This window comes from Amblyomma americanum, chromosome 9, assembly GCF_052857255.1.
Source record: "Amblyomma americanum isolate KBUSLIRL-KWMA chromosome 9, ASM5285725v1, whole genome shotgun sequence".
In the NCBI taxonomy this organism is placed as follows: Eukaryota; Metazoa; Arthropoda; class Arachnida; order Ixodida; family Ixodidae; genus Amblyomma; species Amblyomma americanum.
The window spans coordinates 146,959,088-146,985,374 of NC_135505.1; the positions used below are offsets into that span (position 1 = coordinate 146,959,088).

Consider the following 26,287-nt stretch of genomic DNA (forward strand, 5'->3'; position numbering starts at 1 on the left):
TTTAAATCATCCAACACTAAACGCAACCCAATTAGCCAGCACCAGGCAAGAAAAAAAAATCAGACCGGCGCTACGAGATGTCTGCATGAAGTACGGCAGAAGGAAGAAAAACGCAGGCCTTTTCTGACAGTTGCCCTACTATAAAAGGGCAAATGTGCCGTACGCATAAAGAGAACGCAACCGAGACGGACAAAATAATGGCCTCGAGCCGCTAGCAAAACAGATAAATTGCGATGACGATGTTTTCCGGACGAGTAAAATTAATCCCGCACCCAGCTGCCGGGAGAACGGCTCGCTCGTACAACATTGCAGGTGACTTTTCAACGCGCGCGCCACAGATAAGCGGGGAAGGGTGCGGTACTCGAGCGGGAAGCAGAGGGGGACGCGGAAGAGATACGCCTTTTATAGTATGACACGGAGGCTTCAACGCCGCGCCTCTGACGTCACTCCTACCTGGAGTCGTTAATAAGAGTCAAGAGAGCACGTAAACAGCTGACGTCAGGCGCTCGCTCAATCCAGGCCGCGCGTACAGCGTATATGCAACGCTTCTGAAAAAGAAAAAAAAAAACACCTGCGCGTATACGCCGCTGAAGACCGCGACAATTCAATGTCGAGAGGAGAGCCGCTAGCTCGCCATTCACCTTGCGACGGGGCCGCGGCATTCAACTGCACACTCGCATAATTAGACCCGTACATCAGCGACGAGCGGGCCAGACGCGGAGGCATCAATCAAGCTGCTTACTACGCACGTCCATCAAAGGCGAAACGCGCGCGTGTGAAGGAAGCGGATGAGCAGACTCCCAAGAACGAAGAAAAAAAAATTAGAAAGTGCGGCAGACGTCTCGCAGACGCGCTAAAAAGGACGCGCGCCGGGCCCTAAAGCTGAACGTGGAAGCGTTAATTATGTAACGAGCGGAACGCGCTCACAATGCGGCTGGGTAGCGTATTAAAAGGGGCGCCGAAAGCAGGGATATTTATAATAACGCGCAGAGGCCATCCGGAAGAACGTGTTGCATTACTAACGAGGTTACGATGGCGACAGGCCGCGCTGACCGCCGACGAGGCAGGCGGGTGGAGGTCGTTGCGAAAAAAAAGAAAACGGGGGAAAAGGTAACAAAAAATAACAGAGTGCAACGCGTCGTTTCCGTTCAAGATTTAGAGGCACCCGTTGCGGTGTTTCAGCCGGTATCGCGCGCTGCAGCTTAACGCAAGGTCGCGCGTTCGAATACTCGGTGGCGGCACCGCATCCACGAGAGAAAAAAAAAATAAAGGAAGATGGAAATGAATGGTTCCCTTATAAAAATGGACTGTAGACAGTCTATAGACTTCTTATAGACTATATTGCCTTACTAGAGATATTTTTGCCTATTCGTAGTCTATAGACTCTCTATAGACTAAAGTCTACTAAAAGTGTATGGCCATAAATCTATAGATTGTCTATACTCTGTCTGTACAGTGCTCTCTAGGATTTGTCTACAGAGAATCTATATACTTTATAGACAGAAGTCTATGTACAGTGTATAGACTGTGTAAAAAAATTGTAAGGGTTTATATTACATCTAAAACAACTAGTGCGACATTTGCAAGCAATTTATTTGGTCGCATGAACAGCATCAGCATGGAGATAACTGTACACGCACGCCGCATTCGTTAATGATGATGATGATGATGGATTTTTATGGCGCAAGGGCAGCTATGGCCAAAGAGCGCCATGTCACAAGGTATTTTTCTTTTTCTCAAGGTGGGGTCAAAGACCCATTTCCCAAGCATTTCACCTTAAATAAGCCGAGCACCAGACCAGGGGAAAGCTTGTACCCACTGTATCACCGGTGGGTACCCGGCGGCACGCATTCGTTAATGAGCTGTACCTGGAATCAGCGATTACAATTTAAAGAAATAGAGAGGGCAATATAGAAGTTGGCCTGTTAATATAGGGCACTGCTTTCTAGTCAGAAAGCGATCACTCCAATCTAAATCGGAGTTTTAATAAGCTACAGAAAAGACCAAAGAAGATAAATACAAGTGGCGCCATCTCCGGCCGATTTAACAAGTAAAATGCATGCAAACACATCGAATTTCACCACGGGTCCAAGAGGCTACGGTACACCGTCACTGACGGGTTGGCGATGGCAACCCGTACCTCCCGGTAAGGACATCAAGACTTTGAATCGACTGCCGGACAAACGCCAACAAAACCAGGGAGAGGCCGAGAACCAATTTTTACTGAGAACGATAATTGGATGGAGTTGTTCTCGGTGTGCCCTTATTAAACGCTGGCTCCGAAAGCGAAAAGATGGCAGAGACAGAGCGTTTCCAATCGTGCCACAGTGCACGGAACAGAGGCGGTATTTAGGACAAGGATCAATAGACCGGCAGCGCCCGCGGTCCAGTCGAGACGCCACTTCATTACACCGATCGAGAAACGTCGAACGCGGATAAGATTAAAAAAGACACCCTCCCCCCCTTCCCTCTATGAACTCCCGTCCACAAAGGGATCCGCTTCTCCAGTGTGCCCCGTACCCCTTTGGCGTCCGAGAAAGTACACAGACCATCAGCACGTATTGACCTATGATGCCACAGGGATCGACCCCCGCCCACTCCCGACGGTAGTGTGTGTGTGACCCACTTTGTCGCGAACGGCAGGGAGACCCGACGACTCGGGCGGACGCCGTCATCTGTCAGCGAGCGCACAGGAGGAGCTCCCGCCGAGCACGCCTCCCATTCACCACGTCCTAATCCGGCCGCCATCGAGTCAACAGGGTCCCTTGTCGGCACTGCGAGAAGACCTCGGCTGTACTGGGAAAAACAGACAACAAGACGCCCACGCACGCACAAGATGCGTGCACGGCCCACGGTGGATAACGCAGGATGATGTCAGCAGGCGTCCAGGACTATAGCCGTTGCCAGGCGCAGTTCGCTTGCTCTTCGTAAACGACTCCTGCTCTAAATATGCTCGTGTCCAAGCTTCGAAAGCGCCTACATACTTTGTCATTCAAAAACGCTCTTTGAGAAGCAGGATAAGGAGTCCTCTGTACGGCTACAACTTCCTCAACAGAGCAGAGACCAAGGCGTAACAGTCTTCAACCGCACCATAATGGTCTGCGCTCAGACGAGCACCTATAAGACAAGCTTGTACCGAAGCTAAGCAATGCATGCAAAGCCTCTGTCAAAAACCAAGCGGGAGAGGGTTTATTGACGGGAAAGGCAGAGAGGTTGGGCGGAAAAATTAACATCTGGCGTGCTACTCTGCATTGGGGAAGGGGAAGAGGAGAAAAAAAAAAGAGGGTCACGATGGGAGAAGGCAGACGAAAAAAGACGGCACATTTTCTGACAAGCGGACATGGAAGAAGCCGCTGCAGCCGCGCTGCGTGTTACGAATCTTCTGCGGTACTGAGGCAAGGAAAGTACCTCGACCTCCACGCCGCAATGACGTCCGCCACACAGTCCGGCGTGATTCAGGCGTCGTGCAGTCGGCTACCGCGTGACACGCTTCTGAACAAGACGGCCGCTGTCCGACCAGCTGCTGGAAAACGTACAACAGACGCTTCGTAAATTCCGGAGAGGGGGAGACAAGTGGAACTAAACGGGCCCCGCGCAGTTTACGGCGTGCAGCCTAAATTAGATCAGCGACTCGACGTAGCCCAGACTGGAACACGTTCCCAACTGTTAGGCGCGCAGCCCGCTACCAAATATTTAACAGCCACCCCGTAACTTCTCCCCCTGGCGGCTGCGCCTTCCGTCTCTGGGTTCCGTCCGCGCGCACCACAGCACAACCGCACCGAAGGGCCGCGCTCGCATTCTCCGCAGCGGTGGTCTGCTCTCGGCCCTGGGTCGTCTCCATCCGTATACTAGCGAGCGGCGCTTCTATCTTCGAGATCGCCAAGCGCAGGAGCGGCTCGTCAGCGGTATACAAGCTGAACCTCGTTATGACGAAGTTGAAGGGGCTCGGCGATTCGTTTGTAGCCGTAGCTTCGTTATAGCCAGTGTTGACAGAGCTTCCAAGGGTAATCGCCATTCCTTCGTTACATCCATTACCACGTTACAAACCGTTTCGCTATAACGAGGTTCGACTGAACTAAGTGCTGGCGCACCACGCAGAGGTGCGGTGTACAGGACCGCAGCATTGCGGTCCTGTACCACGAAGTTGTTCTCGTCCGTATGTGCCGAGCCAGCAATGTGATAACGCCGCGCTCAGCGTGATCTGCGCTCGAAGCCGCTGGTCATGCTTGCACACCACACCTCGGTCTGCGGGTCAAGGAGAAGCGCCCACGCGCGCGATATATGGCCAACAGAAGAGGCCAGTGCCTGCGATTTGACGTATTACTTCAAGTTGAGCAATAAAAGTAATGACGCTGACTGGTTCACTGCATCGACGCTTGCCATTGAAGCGGTACAACGTACGTATACGGCGTTGCCCGTTCTTGACGAGTCGTCGATAATAAAATTCGCTCATTGGCTAGATGGAAGTAACGTGACCAAACGGCAGCATTCCCATTAGCCGGAGTGAAGTGGCGTCACTTCCAGTAAAGGCATCTAATTATATATCGCATTGCCAACCCAATGAAATTAGGTGCCCTGTGAATTTTTTTTTTATTCCATGTTCAAGACGAGTGCCGTAAGTTCCATCGGCCGGACTAAACGACATTTGTACCTTCCACACGCAGAGATGTAAAACCGGAAGTGACGCTGGAATCTCGAACGAAGCGCCGAACACAGCGTACGAAGAAACCGTCGTAAGGAAAACATGTTACCAGCAGATAGAAAAAGCAAGGACAACGTGAATAGAGGGGAGAATAGGGAAGAAGAAAAGAAGACGGGCAAAGAAAGAAAAAAAGATAACGGCCGCGGGAGACCGCTACGCCGAGCCCCGCCCCATCAGGCTCGTGTCAGCGTCGGCGGCCTCGGCAGCAGTCAATTTGGAGGAGAGCACCCTTCTCCCGACCCCCGCCCTGGCAGTGATGGGGGAGGCGCGGATTTTGGGGCCGAAGGGTGAAACCGGCGGCAGACGCACAAGGCTGCCGCCGGCCGGGAGCTGCTGCATATATGCGACGGGCGCCGTACCGCAAAGCCCCGCGTATAGCCTACGCAAATGTCTCATTTTAGGGCATGCAGTTGGGAACGGAAGTTTCTCTACTTTGGGCGCAAGTCTGGAAGGCCTTGCATCAGGAGTGAGTGTCTGAACATGCCAATGGCGAATTCTGTGATCGTCGACGCATTCCGGCCCCATGAGGCTTCTAAAGCTATCGCATTAAAAAGCGCTCCGCGGAGGAGGAACGGAGAGAGGGAGTAGGATTACAGCGCGAACTATTTTGGAGGCAAAAACTATTTTGCATGGTAAACGTTAGGGAAGTGTAATCAACGAGTCCTTGGGAAACAGCGCGCCCACCGGTCCTGAACTAGCTAACAGGCAGCAGCAGTGTGACGAGGGCGAAGTGGACTCCAGTAACGCAAATGAGGACAAAAGAAACAAGTTCCGCTCTGAGGCCTTTCACCGTGTTACGTTTCCCGCACTGCGCTTGCGGGTGCGGGAAACACGCGGGTGTTTGCGGTAAAAGCGGCTCGGCGGCGGCGAAGGAGAAAGTTCTCCCCGCGCGAGGCGGGGGAAGGGGGGGAGACTGACTGACTGCTCTCGGCCCGCGGCCAAAATTAGCCGTGCGCTCCGCCGATGTTTGGGAAAAGGCTCGTTTCCCGCGTCGCGCGCACACATTCGGCGTACAGTGCGGCCACGGCACGCGCACCCGAGCGATGCCCCACGTCTAATACACACACCCGGTGACACGACCTCGGCAAGCTAGGAGAGGGAGTGTGTTGTTGACTCTAGGGCGAAGAACGCCGATGATAAGGATAACGTTGATGCGCTAAGTGCAGTGTGAAAGGGTCAACCAACACCTGTATGCTCGAACTAAGAGCACAAATGAATTCCAAGGAACAAGTCTGAACAGCAGCAGGGAATGGGGGCAAGATATATGGACGGTGTGTCAGGCTGGTAGCACTTAGGTTGGCGCAGCTTATTACCGTAAGTAGATTATTCAGCTCGATTGGCTTTTTATGAGTGAACTATTAAGGTTGTTATCATAAGGGTGCGGCCAAACTTCCAATAGCGCAGTTTTTCAAGCCTTCGCAAAACCTCAGAAGAGATTGGATCAGCACTTGTACAGCCATGACATGCTTTTGCTTACACATGTATGCAGTGCACGGCGCTGTGACAAAGCCGATCTCAGTGCGCACAGGAGCCTAATTCTTAGCCAGACGCTAGCAGAGTTGTAGAGGGCGCCTTCAAGTCGCCTACGTCCAAAACGACCTGAACGCGACTTCTGCCGGGCATCGTGGAGGTGTGTTCTATACTATTAGTTTTCTAAACGTGTACAGTCATATGTTGTGTTCTACGGGGAGTCTTCTAAGTGTTTTATGGATTCACAGAAGCCTCATGGTCGACCGTGAAGAAACACGATCGGAACCCGACGTCCGAGCAACATCTTGAACGCGACTTCTGTTATATGTTATAGAGTTCTTGTGCGATAAGTTTTATGTAGCCCGCCTTGTGTTGATGAAATGACTGCTTATGTAATAAGTGTTCCCGCTAGTGAACTCCAGGAAGTCACATGGCAGCCTCTGTACACGAGCGGATCCCAACGTATAATGCAAGCACGTCTTGAACGCGACTTTTGCTGGACGTCTTTAAGGAGTTTAGGCTGAGACTGTTTCACCACGAGAGAAGTCGGATACACTGGAAATAATGTAACGTACCATACTGGGAAGAGGCCTAAAGGAAAAGGAAGAACCGAGAAGAGATGGCAAGACGATATGGGGAAATACAATAAGTAATGGGTTACGATAGGGTGAAGCGGAGAGGGCTCATCAAAAAAAAAAAGCGATCCCATGATACATAAAATCTGACAAGACTGTAAAGAAGAAGCTGGAGTATTTCTCTCTTTTTTTTTTGCAGTCAGTGTTCCATGTGTTCCACTGTATGCTTCGTGGGTGGTTAACTTTTTACGGAAGCACTGTGCGAACCCATGCAGAAACATGATCGGAACTCGAAGCTTTCACTGGAAATCTACTGGCAATGCGCAAGCCCAGCGCCAGCTCGCAAGCAAGCGCTTGCTTGCTTCAGCGACGACTGCATCTCGAGATGCCCAGAAGCCGTCCAAGCCGAAGAGGCGTCGCGGCCGAGCTCGCCAGGGCGTCCTTTCACGCTTCGCCGGGAAAAAGGAATGCCGCCAGCAAGTATACGGGCGCTCGAAGGTTGCAAAGCGCGCTCCGTCTAGTAGACGACATGATTTGCGACGGCGCATCCGGAAGCCCCATCTTCGCGCCGCTCGCGAGGCAGCGCAACCATCTAAAAATGTAGACACGCACGCACGCAACCACGCGCAAACTCCATCCAACACCAAACGCGCCTTCGTCCGCGACGCAAGATACATCATGCAAACCTAAAATAGCACACTCGTGAAACGGAGCGCAGGTTTTGGGGCGTTTCGTTTTCTATAATTTACACGAGGGCGCCCTCGATTTCTGCAAAATTGCAAATGTATTATAATCGTAGCACATAAATCGTCCCGCACAAAAATGCGGGCGCATGTATACCTCTCTCCATTAGGAGTCCGTCATCGCGACGTCGCGCCAATGCAAATGAATTTTCCTTTTTTTTTCTCCCCGGGCAGGCAAACGAGGCACGCCCAACAGACCGGCGACAGAATAACATGTTTGCACCCCCCCACCGACCAACTCGCGATGATAAGCGCAGGACACCACGCCTGGACAGCGTTGCATTCGCTGCCGTGGGCACTCATGTTTGCACTCATCTCGCAAAGTGCTCGCGAATCTCGGCGCCCGGCGCGGTTTCCTTCGCTATATCGATTGTGTTCGTTTTCGGAGGCAAGGAGACCGAGGGGAAAAAGCCTATTGTCCACGCACGACTTCTCAGAACGGAACACGAGGTCTTTTGCCTACGAGAACGGCTCGGTCGTTCCCCCATAGGCTTGTCTTCTACGCTGCCAAGAGCGGCACAGCAACGGTACACCACGTGCAGAACAGTTGTACACCTGAATCCCCGCGCCATAGCAGACATCGCGCGCCCATTGTGTACCCACGGAAGAGAGTTTCCGAGTTACACGCCTATTGTGTTCGTTTGCGACGCTCTGTCAGTCGTAGACAGCGCAAATTTTTCGTCGAATAAAAGCGCTAGAATCGTGAAAAATGGTACCTTGCTTGAAGCGGTGAATCCGCGGAATCGGCCAGTCGATGAAGAATCAACGCGTGCAGTAGACCGCGTCCGCGCCACAGTTTCTACACCGATTCTGCACTATTTCGCTGCACAAGAAGGGGCTTCCGGTGCACAAACACGAGGACACGTCCTGAATCCGGCGCTTCTTCCACCACTCTCAAGACCTGCCTTTCTAAAGCAGCACGTCTACTCCACCGATTCCACTAGGAGAGTGACGTCACGACCCACGCGGTAGGTGTGGTGCGGTGAAGCCACTACCGTAAAGACGAAGCACGGCGCGGGCGGATTCAGCGCTTTGCACGCAAATATCGAGAGCTGCAAAATGATTTCGTCGGTGAGCACGCTCGTTAAAGTTTTCTCAAATCACGTCCGCCTTTGCACGCGCTTCTGAACATTCGAAGGAGCTTTGTGCCGCGCCGGCGCGAGGTTCGTACACCACAGGCCCAACAGGCCTTGCAGCGAAAGAGAAACAACCGTGCAGCTCGTTCGGCCGCACCGATCGCGTGTTCAGCCTCGGGTGAGTGCAGACACTCACCGGTCAGGTTGAGCAACAGCAGAACGACGAACGGCAGCGTCACAGACCGGAGATGCATGTCCTCATCGCGCTGCAGCCGGGCCGCGGCGGGCTCGACTCCTTTCCATAGCGCGCGCGCCGCGGCGGCCGCCAATATGGTCGCCGCCCCCCATAGTCGTGCGATATCCTTAGTAGTGAAACTGACAGTACTGCTCACATCTCAAGAACCGCACAGCCCTCGCAAAATTTAGTGGTACAGGTCTCTAGCAAGTGACATTGCAAAAAGAATCCCAAAATTCAACACTTGCTTCTTATAGATATTATCCTGCCATCTATTGAGAAAATTAATAACTTTTTCTGCGCATATTAATAAAATTATTGCGTGAAAATGTTTAGTTTCTGGTTATTAGATGCCGCGACAACAATTTTAATCTTGTAACATAAGGTAATTGTTGGTTAGTTTAGACATCAGCGCTATATAGTACCTGCAAACTGCGCTAGAAGAAAAAGCAGGCTACAAGCTTACTTGCTGAGCCCTACAAAAATGGCGACCTCAATACGTTTCATACATGCTGCATACCAAAGAAATTAAGCCAGCACTGCTTCGGAGAGAAAAATGTGGCTCAATGCGACCTTTCGGCTTTACTTCAAAACTATTGATGAAGCTTTCTTGGTCCAAAACCTTTGCGCGCGCTGCAGCGCAGCAACAGGTGACTATGAAACCGGTCGATCCGCTAAGGGCACGGCAAAGGCAATCCAAGGCCGTGAGAATGCGAAGATGTCGCTAGTTTCATCACTATTAGATTTGAGCACTACGACCGTTTCCTGTGTGGTGGCTCCATCTACCGTCAAGTGTTCGGCGCGGCAGCGGCGGGCTATTCGAGTCGGGGCCGCCGGCTCGCCTCAGCGGACGCTAGGATCGACCAGCGCGCGCTGCTGGCCTTTGTGTTCGTTGTCGCCGGCCGATGGCCAAGCGAATTCAGAGCACGCAGTTTCCTCCCCGGCGCCGCGCCCAGCACGCCACAGTGAGCACTTCGTTGTAGCACGTCGATCGGGCGCCTCAAAATTGCTTTCCATACTGGCAGCTATCCCACTACCGTGTAGCCGGCAGCGCGGCAGGTCCCTAGGGCCAGAGAATAGAAAAAAAAAATTAGGGCGGGGAAGAACTAGCTGCGATGACAGACGGTCGTTTCGAGCTCCTTTCGTGTTCTTCACAAAGGTGAAAGCTTATACGTATGCAATACACGTTTGCATTGATCTTTGCCGAGGAAAGAAAAGTGCTCCAACCCCGTGAGTGCACAGCGAAAGAGCTACGAACACTGGACAAGGTCAACCTAGCCTAAGCTGCTACCCTAGTGGTCGAACTCTTTACAGTTGGATAAGGCAATGTTAAGCATGAGCAATGCAGCTAGGTTTGTTTTAAGGGGAGGTGACTGGCCAACAGCGCAAGGATGCCTGCTCTGGTCAACTGACCATCCACTAATGAAAGAATAAAGAGCAGGAACGAAAGGTTGCAGTGAGAGGGTGCGAAGTCATTTGTAAATGGTGGCCCTTGTCATTGAACAGAAAGTATAAACCACACCGATATTGGAATAACGGGTGGGAAATTGTAATTCCTCCATACATCCTTCACAATGCACGCATAGTTGCAAGCAATCATGCAGAGATTTTTTTTTTTTCAACACTGTGTGGCTCACAAACCTTCAGTCAGAAAGTGGTTTGCTTCCCTTCACTGTAATCTTCACTCAGGTGACACAAACTTTTGTAGGCAAAAAATATGTGCCAATCATGAGAAAGGCATCTCTCATATACTGATTTCTTGAAGCTCCTTCTCCAAGCAACTTGAATACCCCACCAAGCTTTATACTTAAGACTACCTAAAGCCCTTATGAAACGTTCATGTCACTGTCTGGCCCAGACGCCCCTGCACCAACAACAAAAAAAAACATCATGTTACCGCATGAGCAATACTTTTGTTCGTGCTGGTTGCTTCATATATTTAGGATGTTCCAAGACTGTGCAAAAGAGTACAGGAACAAAGAAGCATGAAAATGACAGGACCGGCGCCACTTACAACTGAGTTCCCTATTGGATGAGACAGACACATTCCATCAGCTGTGACTCCAAGACTGTTTTGACAGTTTGTAGTTGGTTTTCTTTTTTTTCTTTCTTAGATGCATTTTTAATATGGCTCGGTTGTCTTACATAAAGGCAGGCATGTGCGAAGAAAAAAACTTAAATGCAAGTGGCGCCGGTCCTGTCCTTTTCATCTTCTGCGCAGTCTTCTGAATATGCTATAAATATTACCATCCCGCTGCTTGTGGTCAGCGAAACCAAACAGGGTCAATGTAAGTGTTTAATAGCCAAAGAGAGTCAAGGCCCAGGGCCTGTGGGAAAACTGGGCACTGTCACTGCTCCATGCGTTCCTCCGTAGCCACAGCAACTACGGGGTCGGGGGGCCCCTTGTCCTCGGGTTCAGCAGCCGGATGTGGGTCATCATCGGGGGGTGGCCGACGGTCCTCTTCACCTTCAATGGAGGCCAGCTACAAGGCTGTCAAGGACGCACCTGAACGCCGTTCTCCCTTCAAGCACGCACAAGCAACAACAACCCTTTCAGGTGCCACCGTTTATTCGAAAAAAAAAAATTGCCAGAATAGTCTATGGAGAGCTAAAGAAAGCCAGATACATTATTTTGAAGTGTGAAACACCCACTGATGATTTCCTTCAGACATGCACACCTGGCTTCGAATGTTTTTAGGCCATGTAAGACAGAATAAAGGTGAATTTCATCCCACCCATTGCATGCAAACTGAAATCAAATTGTGTAGCTTTCGCTTCAACACGAGAGCATGGCACACTGCCCGTCATTTTCGTACTGTGCATCAATGCTACATGGAATACTCGCATGCCCTGTAAACTTTAGAAGTCAATTGTACACAGTTGCATAAAAAGTACCATAAGAGTTACAGAATCCTAATATGCATTTGACAAGTGAAGCAGATAAGCACTCGAGAGCCGTGCAATCAGCAGCGACCGATAACGCAAGAAGCCCCAAGGTGTTCCAAGGTGCTGCCAAGGTGTTCTAGTAAAGACTACTCATCATGTTTTCCACCAAACATAAAAAAAATGCCCCAGCCACAATAAGAATGAGCTTAATTCTGAATTAATTTGGAACAAATAGGTCCCTTTTAGGCAAAGCACACCCGCAAGAAAAGTAGCTTGAACTCTATGCATGCCATTGCATACGTAGCACCTGAAAGTATAAAGGGGAACGCCTTGTTAGTCTCACCATGACCAGATTTTATCACATTGAAAATCAGTTGAGTGTTACTTTTAAGTGTGATGCAGAAGTGAAACCAAATTTCACAGACAATCACCAATTCCAAGCAGTTCTGGGCCAACTTTTCCCGCTCTTTTCAGAGTAAGGCTAACCCAATGGCAGCACAGGGTCACAGGCTATGTGCTGCAATGACAGATTTGAAGCAATTACCAAATCAAGGTCACTTCGTGGGCCAGTAATAACCCCTCCATCAAAATCGGATTTGACCACAAGCCTGCACGATATATTCCCTGTATTAGTGCATTTCATGGAAGGAAGGAAGGAATCAATTCAGGAGAGGCTGCTATGTCACTATTTTTGAAGTCTGAAATGAAGGCTCCACCATGCCAGTTGGCCACCAACCCGACTAATCAGAGAGCAGAGAGAGACTAGCGTCTCCGTTGTCATAGCAACACCCAACTTGCGCTGAGCAGTTCAGGACAGCAGCTACTATCTAAAGTTTCCCCGTCCTGAGTCAGCCGAGTGGCTGAGCTTGCTGCAGGCAGTGAAGCAATGACTGTGCCATCACTACCTCCCAGAACTAGTTTGAAAAAAAATAAAAAAATAAATGTTGAGACTGCAGCTTAGCTCGGCTAAGCCTTTGTTATACGTGGTTATGCTGTGTTGCTAAGTCAGGTTAGACTTAACCTCTTCATCCGTCACGAAAGCCGCACTTGCGGCGGAGGCAGAAGCAGCAGCGGCTTCCTCCAAAGCTCTCCACTGCCGCCTTTCGGCATCCTCCAACCGCCGTTGAACCAGTTGATGTTCCCGTTCTTCGTCGGTCTCTGCTGCTAGCTTGGCACGTCTAAATTCCCTACCTCTAGCTAAATACTTAGCACGATTGGCAACGTCAGCCGGATGATCAGACTCAGCCCGTCGTCTGTCAGACTGTCCCAATGGCGTATACGGCTCCAGCCAACTCGCTTCAACCATGGTGAGAAACTGCGAGGCGGCAGTATGTATGCACACGAGAGCGGCAGCACGTGGTTGCTGCTGCAGCGAGTCACGTGATACGTCACATGACTGACACACTTCCAACTTGAAGGTCAAATGTACCGCGCCGATGACCTTGGCTCAATGAGGCTAGCAAAGCTTTCACTTTAAAAACCACACGACATTCGGCTTGCTTTTCACAACGCAGCTCACATACCTAGAGCCTTTCTTATCTTTTCCCTCTTCCATGCTTCCGGTGTATCACTCCAGTTGCTTGCCTCCAGCTTCATAACAGATGATGAGATGATGAGCATGGGGGGGGGGGTAAGCGATGTCAGGCATATACTTTCTTTACCAGCGGCACGTTAGCACCTCGGCCAGAGCACTAGTGATCTGAACGAGGACTCGGGGCAAGTGCTTTCTGCTAGATTCCGGCAATCTGTCGTGGAGCAGGCGAAGTGCTCTTTATCTGCTACTGCAGCTGCCCATAAGTGTTCCCTTTGGTGCTGCTTTCATGTGTATGTTTCCACTGTGTCAAAGCCGTCAGCCGAATAGGTTCCCTCCCAGGCACTTCCGCTACTAGTCATAGCTGAAAATGCATTATGTCCACAAATAAGTTTAACTTCAGAACTGGTAAGTTTAACTTCAGAACTGGTCGTTGAGTGATCATGTGCACTGACCCATGTACTGTAACCATCACACTGTCCTGTGTGATGATGTGCTAAACAGCGTCTCACATGTTGAGATTTGCAAGCAAGGGCCATGAACATGTATTCACCACTAACTTGTGTTTACCCTCTAATGGCAGATATGTGTGCTCAACAATGTAACAAGCTCACATAACCATACTCCTTTCCTTATCAATATTACACACATACATTGGTTTCAGCGATCAAAATCTTACAATGAAGTCTACATCCAAAAATTTGTACATTTATAGGTCAATGTACATTTAGAAATGACAGGCTTGGGATGCCTGCATAACGTAAAAGCCCCTTAAAAAGAGTACAGTAAAACCTTGTTGCATTGTTTTTTAAAAATTAGGGGGGGGGGGGGGACGTATTATCTGGGAAATAGTATAGTCCAAGCCACCAAATTATGAAAAATGTAACTGCTGAATGCGGTACAAAGGTGTCTATTGACATTTTAACTTCATAAAAATCTCGATAAGTATTCCTAGATGCAAGGCTTTTCTAGCACTCACAGATTTCAGTCCGCGTTTGTGTTGTTCTTGGCGAGCAAGAAACTTTGCAACACATCCGGTCTGTTTATGGAAATGGCAAGTTTATGGCAATGGAAAGTTTTGCGATCTCTCCTTCGTTTATAAACGCTTCGCACCCTTGCACCATTGCACTGCAGGGAAGCTACCTCATGGCTGACTGTCACAGCGTTATTGCTCTGCGTTCACGAGATCAGGCATGCTCGTATGCAAGTGCATCCATGCAGTTCTCAGATGCATCGTCCCCTTGCCTTACGACCGCAGCGGTGGCCAAGTGGTCTGAGCATCCGCCTCGCACGCGGGAGGTGCGGGGTTCGATCCCCAGTGACGCCGGGTACCCACCGGTGATACAATGGGTACAAGCTTTCCCCTGGTCTGGTGCTCGGCTTATTTAGGGTGAAATGCTTGGGAAATGGGTCTTTGACCCCACCTTGAGCAATGGAAAATACCTTGTCATGGTGCTCTTTGGCCGTAGATGCCCTTGCGCCATAAAAATCCACAATCATCATCATCACCTTGCCTTAGGTACTCTGAAAAAGCCGCTGCGTTTCTCCTCTTTATTTTATGTCCTCGCAGTAACGACCAGCTCGTATGTAAATGCACCATTTTCTTTTTACGCTTTGCCTCTTCGCACCAAGGCACTGCAAAGAAGCCACCATGGTAGGATGGGGGGGGGGGTTGAATGTCTGTGAATTCCAGCTTTTCATGCCCCGTGCCCCCAGGTTTGGCCCATTGGTACGTATGCAAATGTGCATTTGGTCGATAAACCTACTCACATCCAGGATTTATCGAAATTTCGAATGTGGTAGCCAGGAAATCATATTACCCAGGGACTATTAACCGCGAGAAAGTAGTGCAACTCTAGGGGACATCCTTATCGCCCATGATTTTGAGCATATGAATCGGGAAATCATATCGGCTGGGAACATATCAAAGAGGTTTTACTACATACACCAAATTTTGGCTGCAAGTTTTTTTTCTTTGAATGATACGTAAGACACTGTGATACTTGTTTCATCATGTGGTATTCATATGAGAGTGGTAAATTATTTATAATTGAGTCTTCTCTCTCATGCTGTTTCAGTTTCGGATTCAACAGCCAAACATTGGCTGTGATTTCAAGGTTCAATTCAGGCCACCTGAGGCATAAAAAATGAAATACAATCACTACTTTGCCATTTTAAATCGATACAATACTAAAGTCAGCCTACCTCAGGAGCTGGAATGACAACAAATGAAGAAGCAGCAATTACACTGCAGATTTTTTATGCCTCACACGACCTATACTGACCTTTGACGTCACAGCATTGTTAAGCTGTTGAAACCGAAACTAAAACATCATGAGGGAAGAAACTGAATTATAGACTATTTACTGGTGACAGAGGAACAGGTTATCCACATATACTAATGTCTTGTGCATATTTACAAAGAAAATATGCAACCAAAAATTTGGTGTCCATATTCTTTTAACTTACCTTTCAAAGAATTACATAACAAATGTAGCATGCAGCTATCTTTAAGCTGACAATAAGGCATCTAGTGCATGCTGAACTCGTACTAGACAAAGTGCAGCCTATTTCCTCTTTGTAAACTGCATGGGTGAACATTGCACTAGACAAAACGGGAAAAGAAACTAGCATTCAATTAAAAATTAGTCAAATGTGACGTAATATAGCTAAAGCAAGCAGTGCAGAAACAGAAAAATTGGCGGTGGTTTAGATCTGGTTAAACCTGGAGTGACGCGATAGCTACAGCTGGCCGAGTGGAACTTGGTCATGTGATCAACCACGTGACGAACCACACTGAAGGCTCGAAATGCTACCGTAATGTAGCTATCGCTACAAAAGAGCCGTCCGCACTCCCTTCTGATTAACACTACATTCACTTGAGGGATGCAATGTTAGTAACCACAAAAATTTAAGCACTTCCTGAATCTATGAGCAGGAGGTGTCCTTTGATGAACGCATTTCAGAAAAGACTTCCATGTTTGAACCCTCCTCACAAGGTGAAGTAGCAACTGCAATAAGCTAGACAATAGCTAGACCGATAGTTGGACCAATAGCTGGACTGATAGCTGCACCAGTAGCAGAATTGATAGCTCTAATTGTAGGCGGATCAGTATTTGGACCAGCAGATGGACCGCTAGCTGGACTGTTGGGAGATATCACCCGTGAATGCAACTCCCCAGCCGATCCTAGGCCCCCCCCCTCATTCCATGGCCAAATCTAACAAGTAGAGAGAAAATAAACGAGAATAAAAACTGCAGCCAGCAAAAAAAGGATACGTAGGGGGCAACACGGTCATCATCATAGATGGTGAAGTCCTGGTTCTTCCCCACAATGGCAATGGAGACATTCTTTGTCGACAGCTCCACTTCGTTGGGCAGGCAGTCGCGGAGTGCCCGCAAGCCGTGCTTCACCAGCTCCTCCAGGTCACCTGTGAAAGCAGCACATGCTCAATGCACTTCCTGCTCCCAAGACGTTAATTTACGCCTCCTTGGGCTAATCGCATCCATTTGTTTCGCCCTACAGACACTTCAGGGGGCTGGTCATTCTCTATACTTGCTACTCCGACCTCCTGTACACCTAACTCGTTAGTTGTAGCACATATGGACTGCTCTCACCAGATACTTCATCAAAGTAACGACGGGAGCTCTTGGACACTAGCACTTCCAAGCATGTGCAACAATGTTTACAAATGCCTCGTCCCTAAAGTGACAGACTATATTCCTTTTGAGCAGTTGCAGACTGAACGAGAATGCCTGCAAAACAGAAAGCATGGCTAATCCTAGGCATTGGACTCAAGGTCGAGGAACTAAGAACCATAGGAGGAGCAGACTTCTGGTAATTTCAAAACAGGTGACAGTAAGAAAGCAACAGTACCACAAGCACAAGGCATTTTTTCATTGCAGATAGTATCATTTTATTGTGGTTTATTTTTTTTCTTTGTACTCTTATGTACTATTCACATATTCACTATTCTGCATTGCCTATACTCCATTAATACATAGCAGGCAGTGCTGCGGAGCCTGCAGAAGCAGTGCATCTGCATAGCCACATTACTCCAGCACGTATCCTTCGCTCTTCTCGAAGCCTCCGTGAGTGTTTGGATGAAAACTAGGAGCGGTATAAAAAGAAGTGGTAGCACTGAAAATTGCAGTAAAAGCTATGAGGAGCTCCGTGCCCTCTCACTATAATTTTCACTGGGTGTTTACTTTTTAGGCGCGGATGGAGTAGGAGCAATTCGCCCTACCAACCACGTATCGCACTGTCACATATAATTCTTTCTTCTCAAAGTCTTCATGAATTGCACGAAGAAAATATGGCAAGAGGTAAAACGAATTTCAGGAGGCTGCCAGTCACGGCATTAAGTACCGTAAAAACCGGAATATAGGTCGAACTTTTTTTCAAAAAACCATGGTGAAAAGTCGACCCCCGTCTTATATACCGGTCATTGGCGGAAAAAATACGGAAGTCTAGCAACAATGGGTGGCTGAAGTCAACAGCCTCCATCACCATCGCCATCAGCAGCAGTGCCGCCATTTTGCGTTTCAGTAGATGCAAAGCGGAAGCTAACGGCAATTTACCGTCGCCTTCAAGAAAAACACGATTGAGTACGAGGAAGCTCACGGAAACCTGGCGGCACAGCGCGAATTTGGAGTATCCGAAAAGAGCATTCAGTACTGGCGGAGGCAGAAGCTGCGTATTACAACTTGCAGCAACCAGAAGAAAACATCATTTCGTGGGCAGACCGTAGTGTGTCGAGAATAGGAAGGAAACGTTGCGCTGCGAGCAAGATCGCTGCCTGTGACTGCCGAATGCATCCGCGTGAAAGCGGCAGAGATCGCGCGTGCCTCTAGACTCACGAGGGCGCAATTCAAAGGCTCGCCATCCTGGTTGCGGCGATTCATGAAGAGGAGGGCTTTGCTCTACGGCGCCGTACTTGCCTGTGCCAGAAACAAACACGCGGGCCGATTGGTGCGCGATATTGTTAAAAAATTTGCCGGGTGTACATACAAGCAGCATTTAAATAAAATGAAATACTGTCACCATTGTGCAACCTCTCGAGTCGCATTTGTTTCAAAGTAAGGATGTCTTTCGGTACTTTTCCCATTGAAAAAGATCTTTTTCATTTTTAGAATTGGTTAGTTAGGGGGTCGACCTATATTCCGGTCCGACCTATAGTCCGGTTTTTACGGTATTTGTCGAACGAAATATGCCTGTGTTCAATTTGGTTGTAAGGCGAATTACATTTAGGGTGCGGACTCAGCTCTGGCAGTGTTGACTGCTATGTATGAAATGGAGAATAGTGCAGCAAGAGTTCTTAGCTGGCTTGCACTCTCCAAAGTGGAAGTGCAGCAAGATGGCGGCGCCCATGTGTAGGTTGGAAGAGATATGCTTGCAGTCTCAACGAAACTGCGGGAGTTCTTTCTAGAAGGGTGGAGGTGGGCAGCTGTTTGTGACGTCAAGATTGTAATCCCCAGCAGTCAAGTCAAGCCCCACGGGCAGCATATCAGCGAATTCTCAAAAATCACATGAGTGTAAGACAGGCCGTGCCTTTTTTCAGGAAATGAATGATTTTCTGGAGCTGGTTCATAGCAGCACTTCATCGTGAATCCCTTCTTAAAATTTCTTCTCGTGGTTCGGGCTGTTGGCAGCCATTGATGTGGACGGCTAGAATCTGGCTGCCATTTGGTGGTGAAGCCGAGGCGAGCAGATGACCAGACCTGCACTCAGCCGTTAAGGAAGTAGCCAGTGCCAGGCTGCACTTGAACTACCTAAACTGGCGTTGCACATGTTACATAACTGGTGCAGCCAAATCAAACAGACTTTCACACGAAGGAATGCCCCTCTTTCCACTTCCCATTGAACAATATACAAAATAACTATCAGCATCCTGACCCTCCACAAACTGTACATATGCTGCATGAATGTAAACAGGCCCCTGCTTTCTGGCTCAAACACTAACACCCTAAAGCTGGGCCAAATGCACCGTGTTCATACTGAATGCATTCTGTTCCCACACTGGTTTATAAAGGCAATGCCATTCTGATTAGGCACGCAACAATCACATGTCAAACGTCAAGACAGCCACTTTGTGAATTTGACAGTGACCATCACTCTTTGAGACAAATGCGTTGTGGCGTGTTTGCTGGGGGAGACTTCAAGTTTTCACACTCCTAACGCACAAAAAAAAGAGCTAGCAGGAAACTTGTTGGCTGTCACACCAAGGTGGTTAAAACAATAACTGCTACTATGCCTAAACTAAGGAACAAACAAGTGCCAGCAGGTTTCGTGGCAATAGCTGAATTGTGAACACCGAGACCAAATGAGCCCATTAGGAGCACTGAGGACAAGTCCATTCAACTTTCGTTCTTAGCGAAACTCGACCCTACAGCTCTGTCTGGCTGCGTTAACCATTGCATGGGAGCAAAAAATTGCACTTACATCCGAGAAAGCTGGATTTAGAAATTTTCCCACCACTTCATTCAAACTCGCGATGTCAAGACTGGTAAGGACCATTTGAGAGTGAAAGGTTGTGCAGTCCAACCTCAGTGATCCAAAAGAAAGACGCTGTCCTGATACTTCGCAATTTGCTTGCAAAAACAACCGGTGGTAGCACCTGTATTTTGTTTCGCCTTTCTTGTTAAATCACGGCAATCTATAGACATTGGCTAACCTCAATTTGTCCTCAATGGGTAACCTTTAATGAAAAGAGAAATGAACTATGTGCATGTGGGAAACCAGGAATATATAAATAAATAGGCGCAAACAGCCAACAGTCAGATGTTCGTATGTTTCTGACCTTGGGAAGGACTGCCAAAAGAAAAGACAATGGTCTGGAGTTGGACACAGCACCAACACTCACGACAAATGGTGAAAAGCAGCCCTCAGGCATCAAGATCCATTGCAAAAGACAAAGCTAGTTGCAATGAGGGCATTTTTACTCCCTCAGAAAATCAGTCAAAAGAACTCAGTTAGAATAGCTGGAATATGTTCACATTGTAAATCAACACCTAACAGAAATGATCAGTTGTGCCACACTGTTTGCACTGTTCTGAAAGGCACAAACGGTAGAACCGGCAAATGATGAAGAAATGACATTTCAACCACGTCCTCCATAAAAGGGAAACAAGAGAGCAACGTGGATTACACAAGGAACTCCAGTTATGGGTGTCCTAGTGAAAATGAAACGGAAAAAAGAACCTCTATAGAACATGTAATGAAGCGAACCGATAACTGATGGCCTGCTAGGGCAACAGTGCATTTCAAGGGACAGCAAACGTCGCCAGAGGTAGCTGAAAGTCAGGTACAGAGATTACAGAACGGCGCAGGCGAGGCTGTTTTCCTGATATGTACGTGATATGGTTGATGACAAGGACGACAACAATGTCCTATTGTAGTTTTTAGCGACGTTACATGATGACATTTACTTTTCCTTCCTGTGGGGCATTAATTTAATCAACAGATTGCTATTCCAAGCATGCACACTGACGCACAGCTCTGTAATGTGCGCTCATGCTCGAAGCCGCCAGCACGTGGTCTTTTCACTTTGTGACAAAAGGCAAAAAGATTAATCTGTAATGAGTACAACTGTACGCGACTACTTCTGCGGTTCCATCACTGAACAGTGAGAAAAGACAAGAACAGGAAAGACAAAGGAAACAACACAACCAGTGCTCTGGTGCTTCCTTGTCATTTCTGTCTTCGCCTTTTAGCACTGTTCTGTATATACAACCCGCCCAGCTTTCTGTTAACGCGACAGCGTTAAGGAGCTCGTGATGCAGAAAAGCCAGTGCCGTCGGAGTCTTTGGCCGTGAGCGAAAAATGGCCGCCGTAAGGGAAGGGATTTTCCTTCCCTTAGGGCCCTGTATGGGTGTACAGCCAGAATTGTGAGACAGGTGTCCTTTCCTTAAATTGTCCAATGAGCCAGTTGGCGTCCTTGGCCGTCCTTGGCAGCGCTGCAACACGCTGTCGCGAAGCTTAAGCGTCCTCCAAAATTTTTCTTCTAAAAATGCTTCTATAGTGTTCCGAGACTATAGCAGGTGCTTTATACGCCTTATCGTAAATGTTCATCCCTTTTAAATTGAGAGCAGCTGAGAGAGGCAGTGATTCTGACTTTCAACGACCACTGAGCACGCTTGTTGACGTCGCTACCAAGTGGTCTGTGTTTGTGGGCACAGGTTCGCTAGATAAACATTTATCTTTGAAAGCCCTCACCTGTCTTCTTGCCAGCCTGACTATCACCAAATCCCCAAGCAAGAAAGCACCATGCATACTAGTTATTATCTACTTCTTCCTTCTACCACAATGAAAGTAAAATTACACAATCTTGTTTGTGCTTCTGAGCCATTGCTGAAGATAATTCGAGACAGTCACACTATTCAAGCTTTGCCAGAAGCAGAGAGAAAGCCTCCAAGACAAAAAAGTTGGATCTAAGAAGCACCAACAGCAGCACAGGAATGAATAAAGGATGAACAATGGGGAAACAGACACTTGGAAGGACGGGACAGTTACTCTGACAAGCCGACACAGCAGCTACAGTACGTACAGGACTTGAACTCATCCAGGTGCTTCTCCAGGTAGGTGCGGGCCGACTGTGAGCGCGCCCCAATGGCCATGGCCTTGCAGTCAAAGAAGTTGGCCGATGGGCACGTCTGGTAGATGTGCGCGCCCATGTCCTGAGCATAAGACACATCTCCTTCAGCAAACTGGGCGGTGGACCATCAAAGAAGTGCACACGTCTCTGACCACTTGGCACTCGCACCACACAAGAGCTCTCTGTGAAGAATGAAGTATGGGCTATTTGGGCAAAGAGCGTGTCAACATGAGAGAGACCCATTCTTGAGTGAACTCCGCTTCAGAGGTAGATAGTAGCCAAGCTACCAGTTATGACGACAGTAAAACTAATCTTCAAATAGGATTACATTTTTTTTTTTTAATGGTAGGCCATTGTTCCTAACTGGATAGCTTAAATATGCAACAGTGCAGTATTTGAGCTGTCGAGCTGTGAGTTGTGAATGCAAGTTGCAGTGTTGAATGCACTCTAATGTATGCGCAACACCTGATGTTCAGAAAGTTACACCAGCCCTCAACAGTGCCAAAAACGTTCAGGAGAGAAGACAATAAAATAGCCCCTACAAATCAGTGTCCCCAGTATGGAGCCTCTTGTTAGATTTGCTATGCAGATGCACGCACGATTCAAGGCAGGCTTTAAAGTGGAAACAGATTCTGCCCCCACAGAAGGTGCACTCGATTCACAATAGCTACCAAATAATCCACTAAACATGCCCTGACAATATTCACATAAGCAGATCCCTTCAGATATTTAAAAATGTGTGTTTATACAGCGTTTGGGGACTGAGCCATAGGTTTTAGTCTATCCGGGTGCATTACTCTCAGATCCAAAAGCAATGCATGTAATGAAAATGCTTTCTATGCAACCAAGGTGTCTCAGTATTTCAGAATTAAGCTTCTCATACCAGTGATGACGCTTACAACAGCCAGGTCTTTAGAAATCAATACCACGGCCTTATTCTTCAAAGAAAACATTAATATAGGTTCTTCTAGAAATGGAAGCCACAAAGGACCTTTTATACAAAATTTTGGCAATTGCATTACTGATAAGGTCTTGCATTAACTTGACTCTGAAATATTGCCCATTTTAGCACTAAGCTTACTCCAGTCGTAATAAAAAAAAAGCAGTATTTAAGCACACTAGCATTCGGTGCATGTTTGATGGCAAAAAGTGATGGCAAAAGCCTGTCTCACATGTAAGCAAAGCCTAATGCGATTTCTGTAACCATACTGCAAAAACCTCTCTCGAGTGACTGTGGTGGCTCTAGCGATGAAGTCTAGAGCAGCTGGAATTTCATCATGCCAGCAGCCCAACAGCGCCTCTTCAACTTCATACGCTAGCAGGCAACATGCCTCGGGAACAGTCTAACAGAGAGTTGCTCAGCAGTTAAAAATTAAGAGTCCTCTTGCTTTGTTTTAAATTTGGGAAAAAATAATGAAAATATAGCTGCTATTGCATGTTTCTTGGTGGCTGCAGACCATCAGAACCAATTATGACTATATGTTCTTTACCAGCAACAATGGACTTCACAGCGAGAGAAACGCACAGAAATGATGCATGTAAAACAACGCCTTGAGAACAGCATTCCTACATCACTTCGCTGGTTGCAAATTAACTATGTCATTGCATGTTAAACCACATTTAAATCAGTACTTACACTGCAATTGATAAGGTGACCCACAGCACTAAAGAGAAAGTGAATTATGGCACAAAAATGCGTCCAATACTGTGAACACTGCTCAGTGCCCATGTCATCCACATGCCGGGCTCAGACTCTCAGACTAGAGAAGGCGATCCGGACCAGGGTCGGGAAATAAATGCTTTCTTTCTCCCTCTCTCTAAAATTAAAATAGATCCTCTACAGCACACTGAAACCTCAGTGCACATGAGTTTTTTTTTTTTTCATTTCAGCTGCATTTAGATGCAGCTGAAATGGTTGGAATGAAACCTGCAACCTTGAACTCGGCAGCCAAAAGATACAGCCACTGAACAACAATGGCGGGTACTTAGTATCTGTGTCTATGACAGCAAATGCGTTTGTAGATAAACAACTTACGTCGTATCCTGCAACAAGAAGGCCCACCCCATACGGACGGCGGTCGTAGCGCTGCGTGCACACCTGCATTTCTGAGACGCGGTAGTCAAGGAGTTTTCACAGAAAACTGCGGCACTGGCACAAGGACAAAGCAACACAAATGGGGCACTTTGGTGAGGCACTTCTACAGAGCAAGCCCCATCAACACAAAGCAACAAGTTTAAATATGTAGTAACTCAAGAATAGTAAGGGCTACCCTAAGGAAGCCAGCCAACTGTAGCTATGGTGTCCCTGCTGAGAGATCCTTTAAACTGCTAACCCACCCAGACTGGTGCCACTGCATAAACATGTACCAGTCTTTACAGACTGAATGGCAACTCCCATCAATGTCCCACTAACAAGAGGTAAGATGCACTGGCTTCATTCTGTAGTCACTCACCACAGCCTTCACTCATTAGAATAGCATTGAAACATGCATATTCGAAGCTGGTAGATGGGGGAGTGATTATAAAGCAAGGAAATACATAGGAACCATCTATCTCACTCTTTGGTAGACACATGAACTGCACCGTCGGGAGGGAGATGAAAGAGGGGCTAAAAGGACAGAGAAAAAGTGACCATAGTGGAGGGCTCCGGATTAAATTCAACCTGGCATGTTTACAGGTACTCTGGACAAACTGAAGCTGCCTTGTTCCAATACGCTATGGTATTTTGATGACTAAGAGAACATTCCCACCGAAAATGGAGCCTTTATAAACTTGAGAACTAATGAAAAAACTAAATACAGGTATCGTCATCACTGGCCCATTTGACAAACTGCGTAGACTAGCACCAAATTTTTTAGCAGGAATCCCATAGACTATGCTGCAAAACAGTGATAACCAGTCGTTTTCAGTGCGTACGTCCCAAGTTTGAACTGGGTGGCAGGAATATTTTAGAATTCAATTTTGCAAGCCACAAGTGGGCTTTTTGGTGCACGACAAACGTCACCATACACAGGAAAAGCCAGTGAGAACAACATTTGAATGGATTAGTAGTCAGTGCCCGTTTAATGTGCAATGACCACACATGTGACATGCGGAGTTTCTGCACTGCGGCTCCATCAAAATGTGGCTGCCGAGGCCGGGATTTGATCCGACGTCTTCAAACTTGGCAGATAAATGTCATAGCTACTGAACGTCAGCAGGTGGCTGACGGCTGATATGGGTTGCACACTATTAGCCTGAATTCCATCCAGCACGTCCTGCCTATGCCTTCACTGGTTTGTCTGCTTTGTCTACCGCACTTACATAGTGATGCGAATGAGATGTCTTCAGCTTTTTCCACAATTAACACTCAGTTCCTAGAAAATGGCGATACAGATCACAGCGAAGTTGAAACTACCTGCCACCAAGAACACTGGCCTCTCCCTCTCTCTTCCAGGGAGGTTACATGAAAGGATACTGTTTCCTAGCAGTGTCACCAGGCGGCTGATGGGCAGGGGTGTGTCGTGCGCGTAGCGGTTGTTGAGGCATTCGGTGCGCATGAACTTGCTCAGGAGGCGCGCGTCGGCCGTCAGCCCGGCGATGGAGACGCCACAGTGATTGTCGATGGGGATGATCTTCTTCTGGTGCGCCGAGAGCTCGGAGGAGGCCCGCTTGAGTGCCAGCAGCACGGCGTGGGTGTTGCTCTTGAGGCCGATGGTGGCCGAGCCCTGCTTGACAGCCTCCATGGCATACTCAACCTGGTGGAGCCGCCCCTGGGGGCTCCACACGGTCACGTCGTTGTCGTACTGGTTCCGGTACTGGTGTCGGGGGAAAAGCAGAGAGCCAAAAACCAAATGAACCAAGCTCGTTCAAACTACCCTGCAGATTGACTGAAACTAACAACTGGGCTAGTTTCGAGTCTCTAGTTAGGTGCTAGTTCGAGGAAAGAAAGAATATGCTTATGTGAGGAAAAGCACGCGTTACGCTTCTGTGCGTACGTAGTGCTTTATTCTGGCTTTATTGTGAATTGTTATCGTAGCTGCATTTGCTGTGTACTGCTCCCATTGTCGAGCAAGGGAATTGATGCTTGTCATGCTGCTTCAAGTTTCTTTTTTCTCTCCAATATATTTGAAAAGATGTTTCTCACATGCAAATAAATGCACAACAGGCAAGTTCAAGCACTGCGCCTTGCAAGTCATTTTCCGGCTTCTCGCTCTACTCGCTGTCACGAGCGGAGGCTCATAACGCTTTTGAAGCGCGGCATGAAGCACGTGCACAGAGTCAGCAGCGCAGAGTCTTGAGCGCGAGTATTCAGCAGATGATGCAGGAAGGAACGAAAGCTTACCATGGTTCGGCAAAGCTAAGAGCGACCGTGACTCGCCGGAACGAAGCGCGAGCACCAAACGCGAGACGGTGACTATGGATTGGATTGCGTCGGCTCGCCTCGCTGACGGTCATGATGACGATAAGAGCGACACAATACACATCAGTTCTCGA

At 48.1% G+C, this 26,287-nt stretch overlaps 2 protein-coding genes across 5 annotated transcripts in view; both read right to left on the reverse strand.

The window, feature by feature from the left end:
* Positions 1-8,920, reverse strand: part of LOC144104789 (protein kinase C-binding protein NELL2-like) — a 73,648-nt gene extending 64,728 nt beyond the window's left edge. For 2 of the 4 annotated variants that reach the window (XM_077637974.1, XM_077637971.1), the window contains exon 1: positions 8,763-8,918. Coding sequence is in view for 1 of the 4 variants with exons in the window: in XM_077637975.1 (XP_077494101.1) it covers positions 8,763-8,820 (58 nt within the window). In the remaining 3 variants the exon portion in view is untranslated. Of the gene's footprint in view, positions 1-8,206; positions 8,429-8,762 lie in introns of those variants that run through there. The other 2 variants (XM_077637975.1, XM_077637973.1) reach the window with 2 other exon arrangements.
* A 2,159-nt stretch (positions 8,921-11,079) lies between these two features.
* On the reverse strand, positions 11,080-26,240 carry LOC144104790 (proteasome subunit alpha type-1-like). Its single transcript, XM_077637976.1, has 6 exons — positions 26,136-26,240; positions 25,269-25,608; positions 23,847-23,917; positions 21,764-21,893; positions 16,497-16,648; positions 11,080-11,284 (listed from the first exon to the last, which is right to left on the reverse strand). The coding sequence occupies exons 1-6, from the start codon at positions 26,136-26,138 to the stop codon at positions 11,150-11,152; spliced, it is 831 nt and encodes a 276-aa protein (XP_077494102.1). The 5' UTR covers positions 26,139-26,240; the 3' UTR covers positions 11,080-11,149.
* Positions 26,241-26,287: the final 47 nt, after the last annotated feature.

Bases quoted from the DNA above. Each gene is read 5' to 3' on its own strand.
- LOC144104790 (XM_077637976.1), bottom strand. The intron at 23,918-25,268 runs GTATCCTTTCAT...ACCGCGTCTCAG, and splicing joins GGTGACACTGCTAGGAAACA to AAATGCAGGTGTGCACGCAG. The intron at 11,285-16,496 runs GTATCCTTTTTT...ACAGCCTTGTAG, and splicing joins ATGACCGTGTTGCCCCCTAC to CTGGCCTCCATTGAAGGTGA.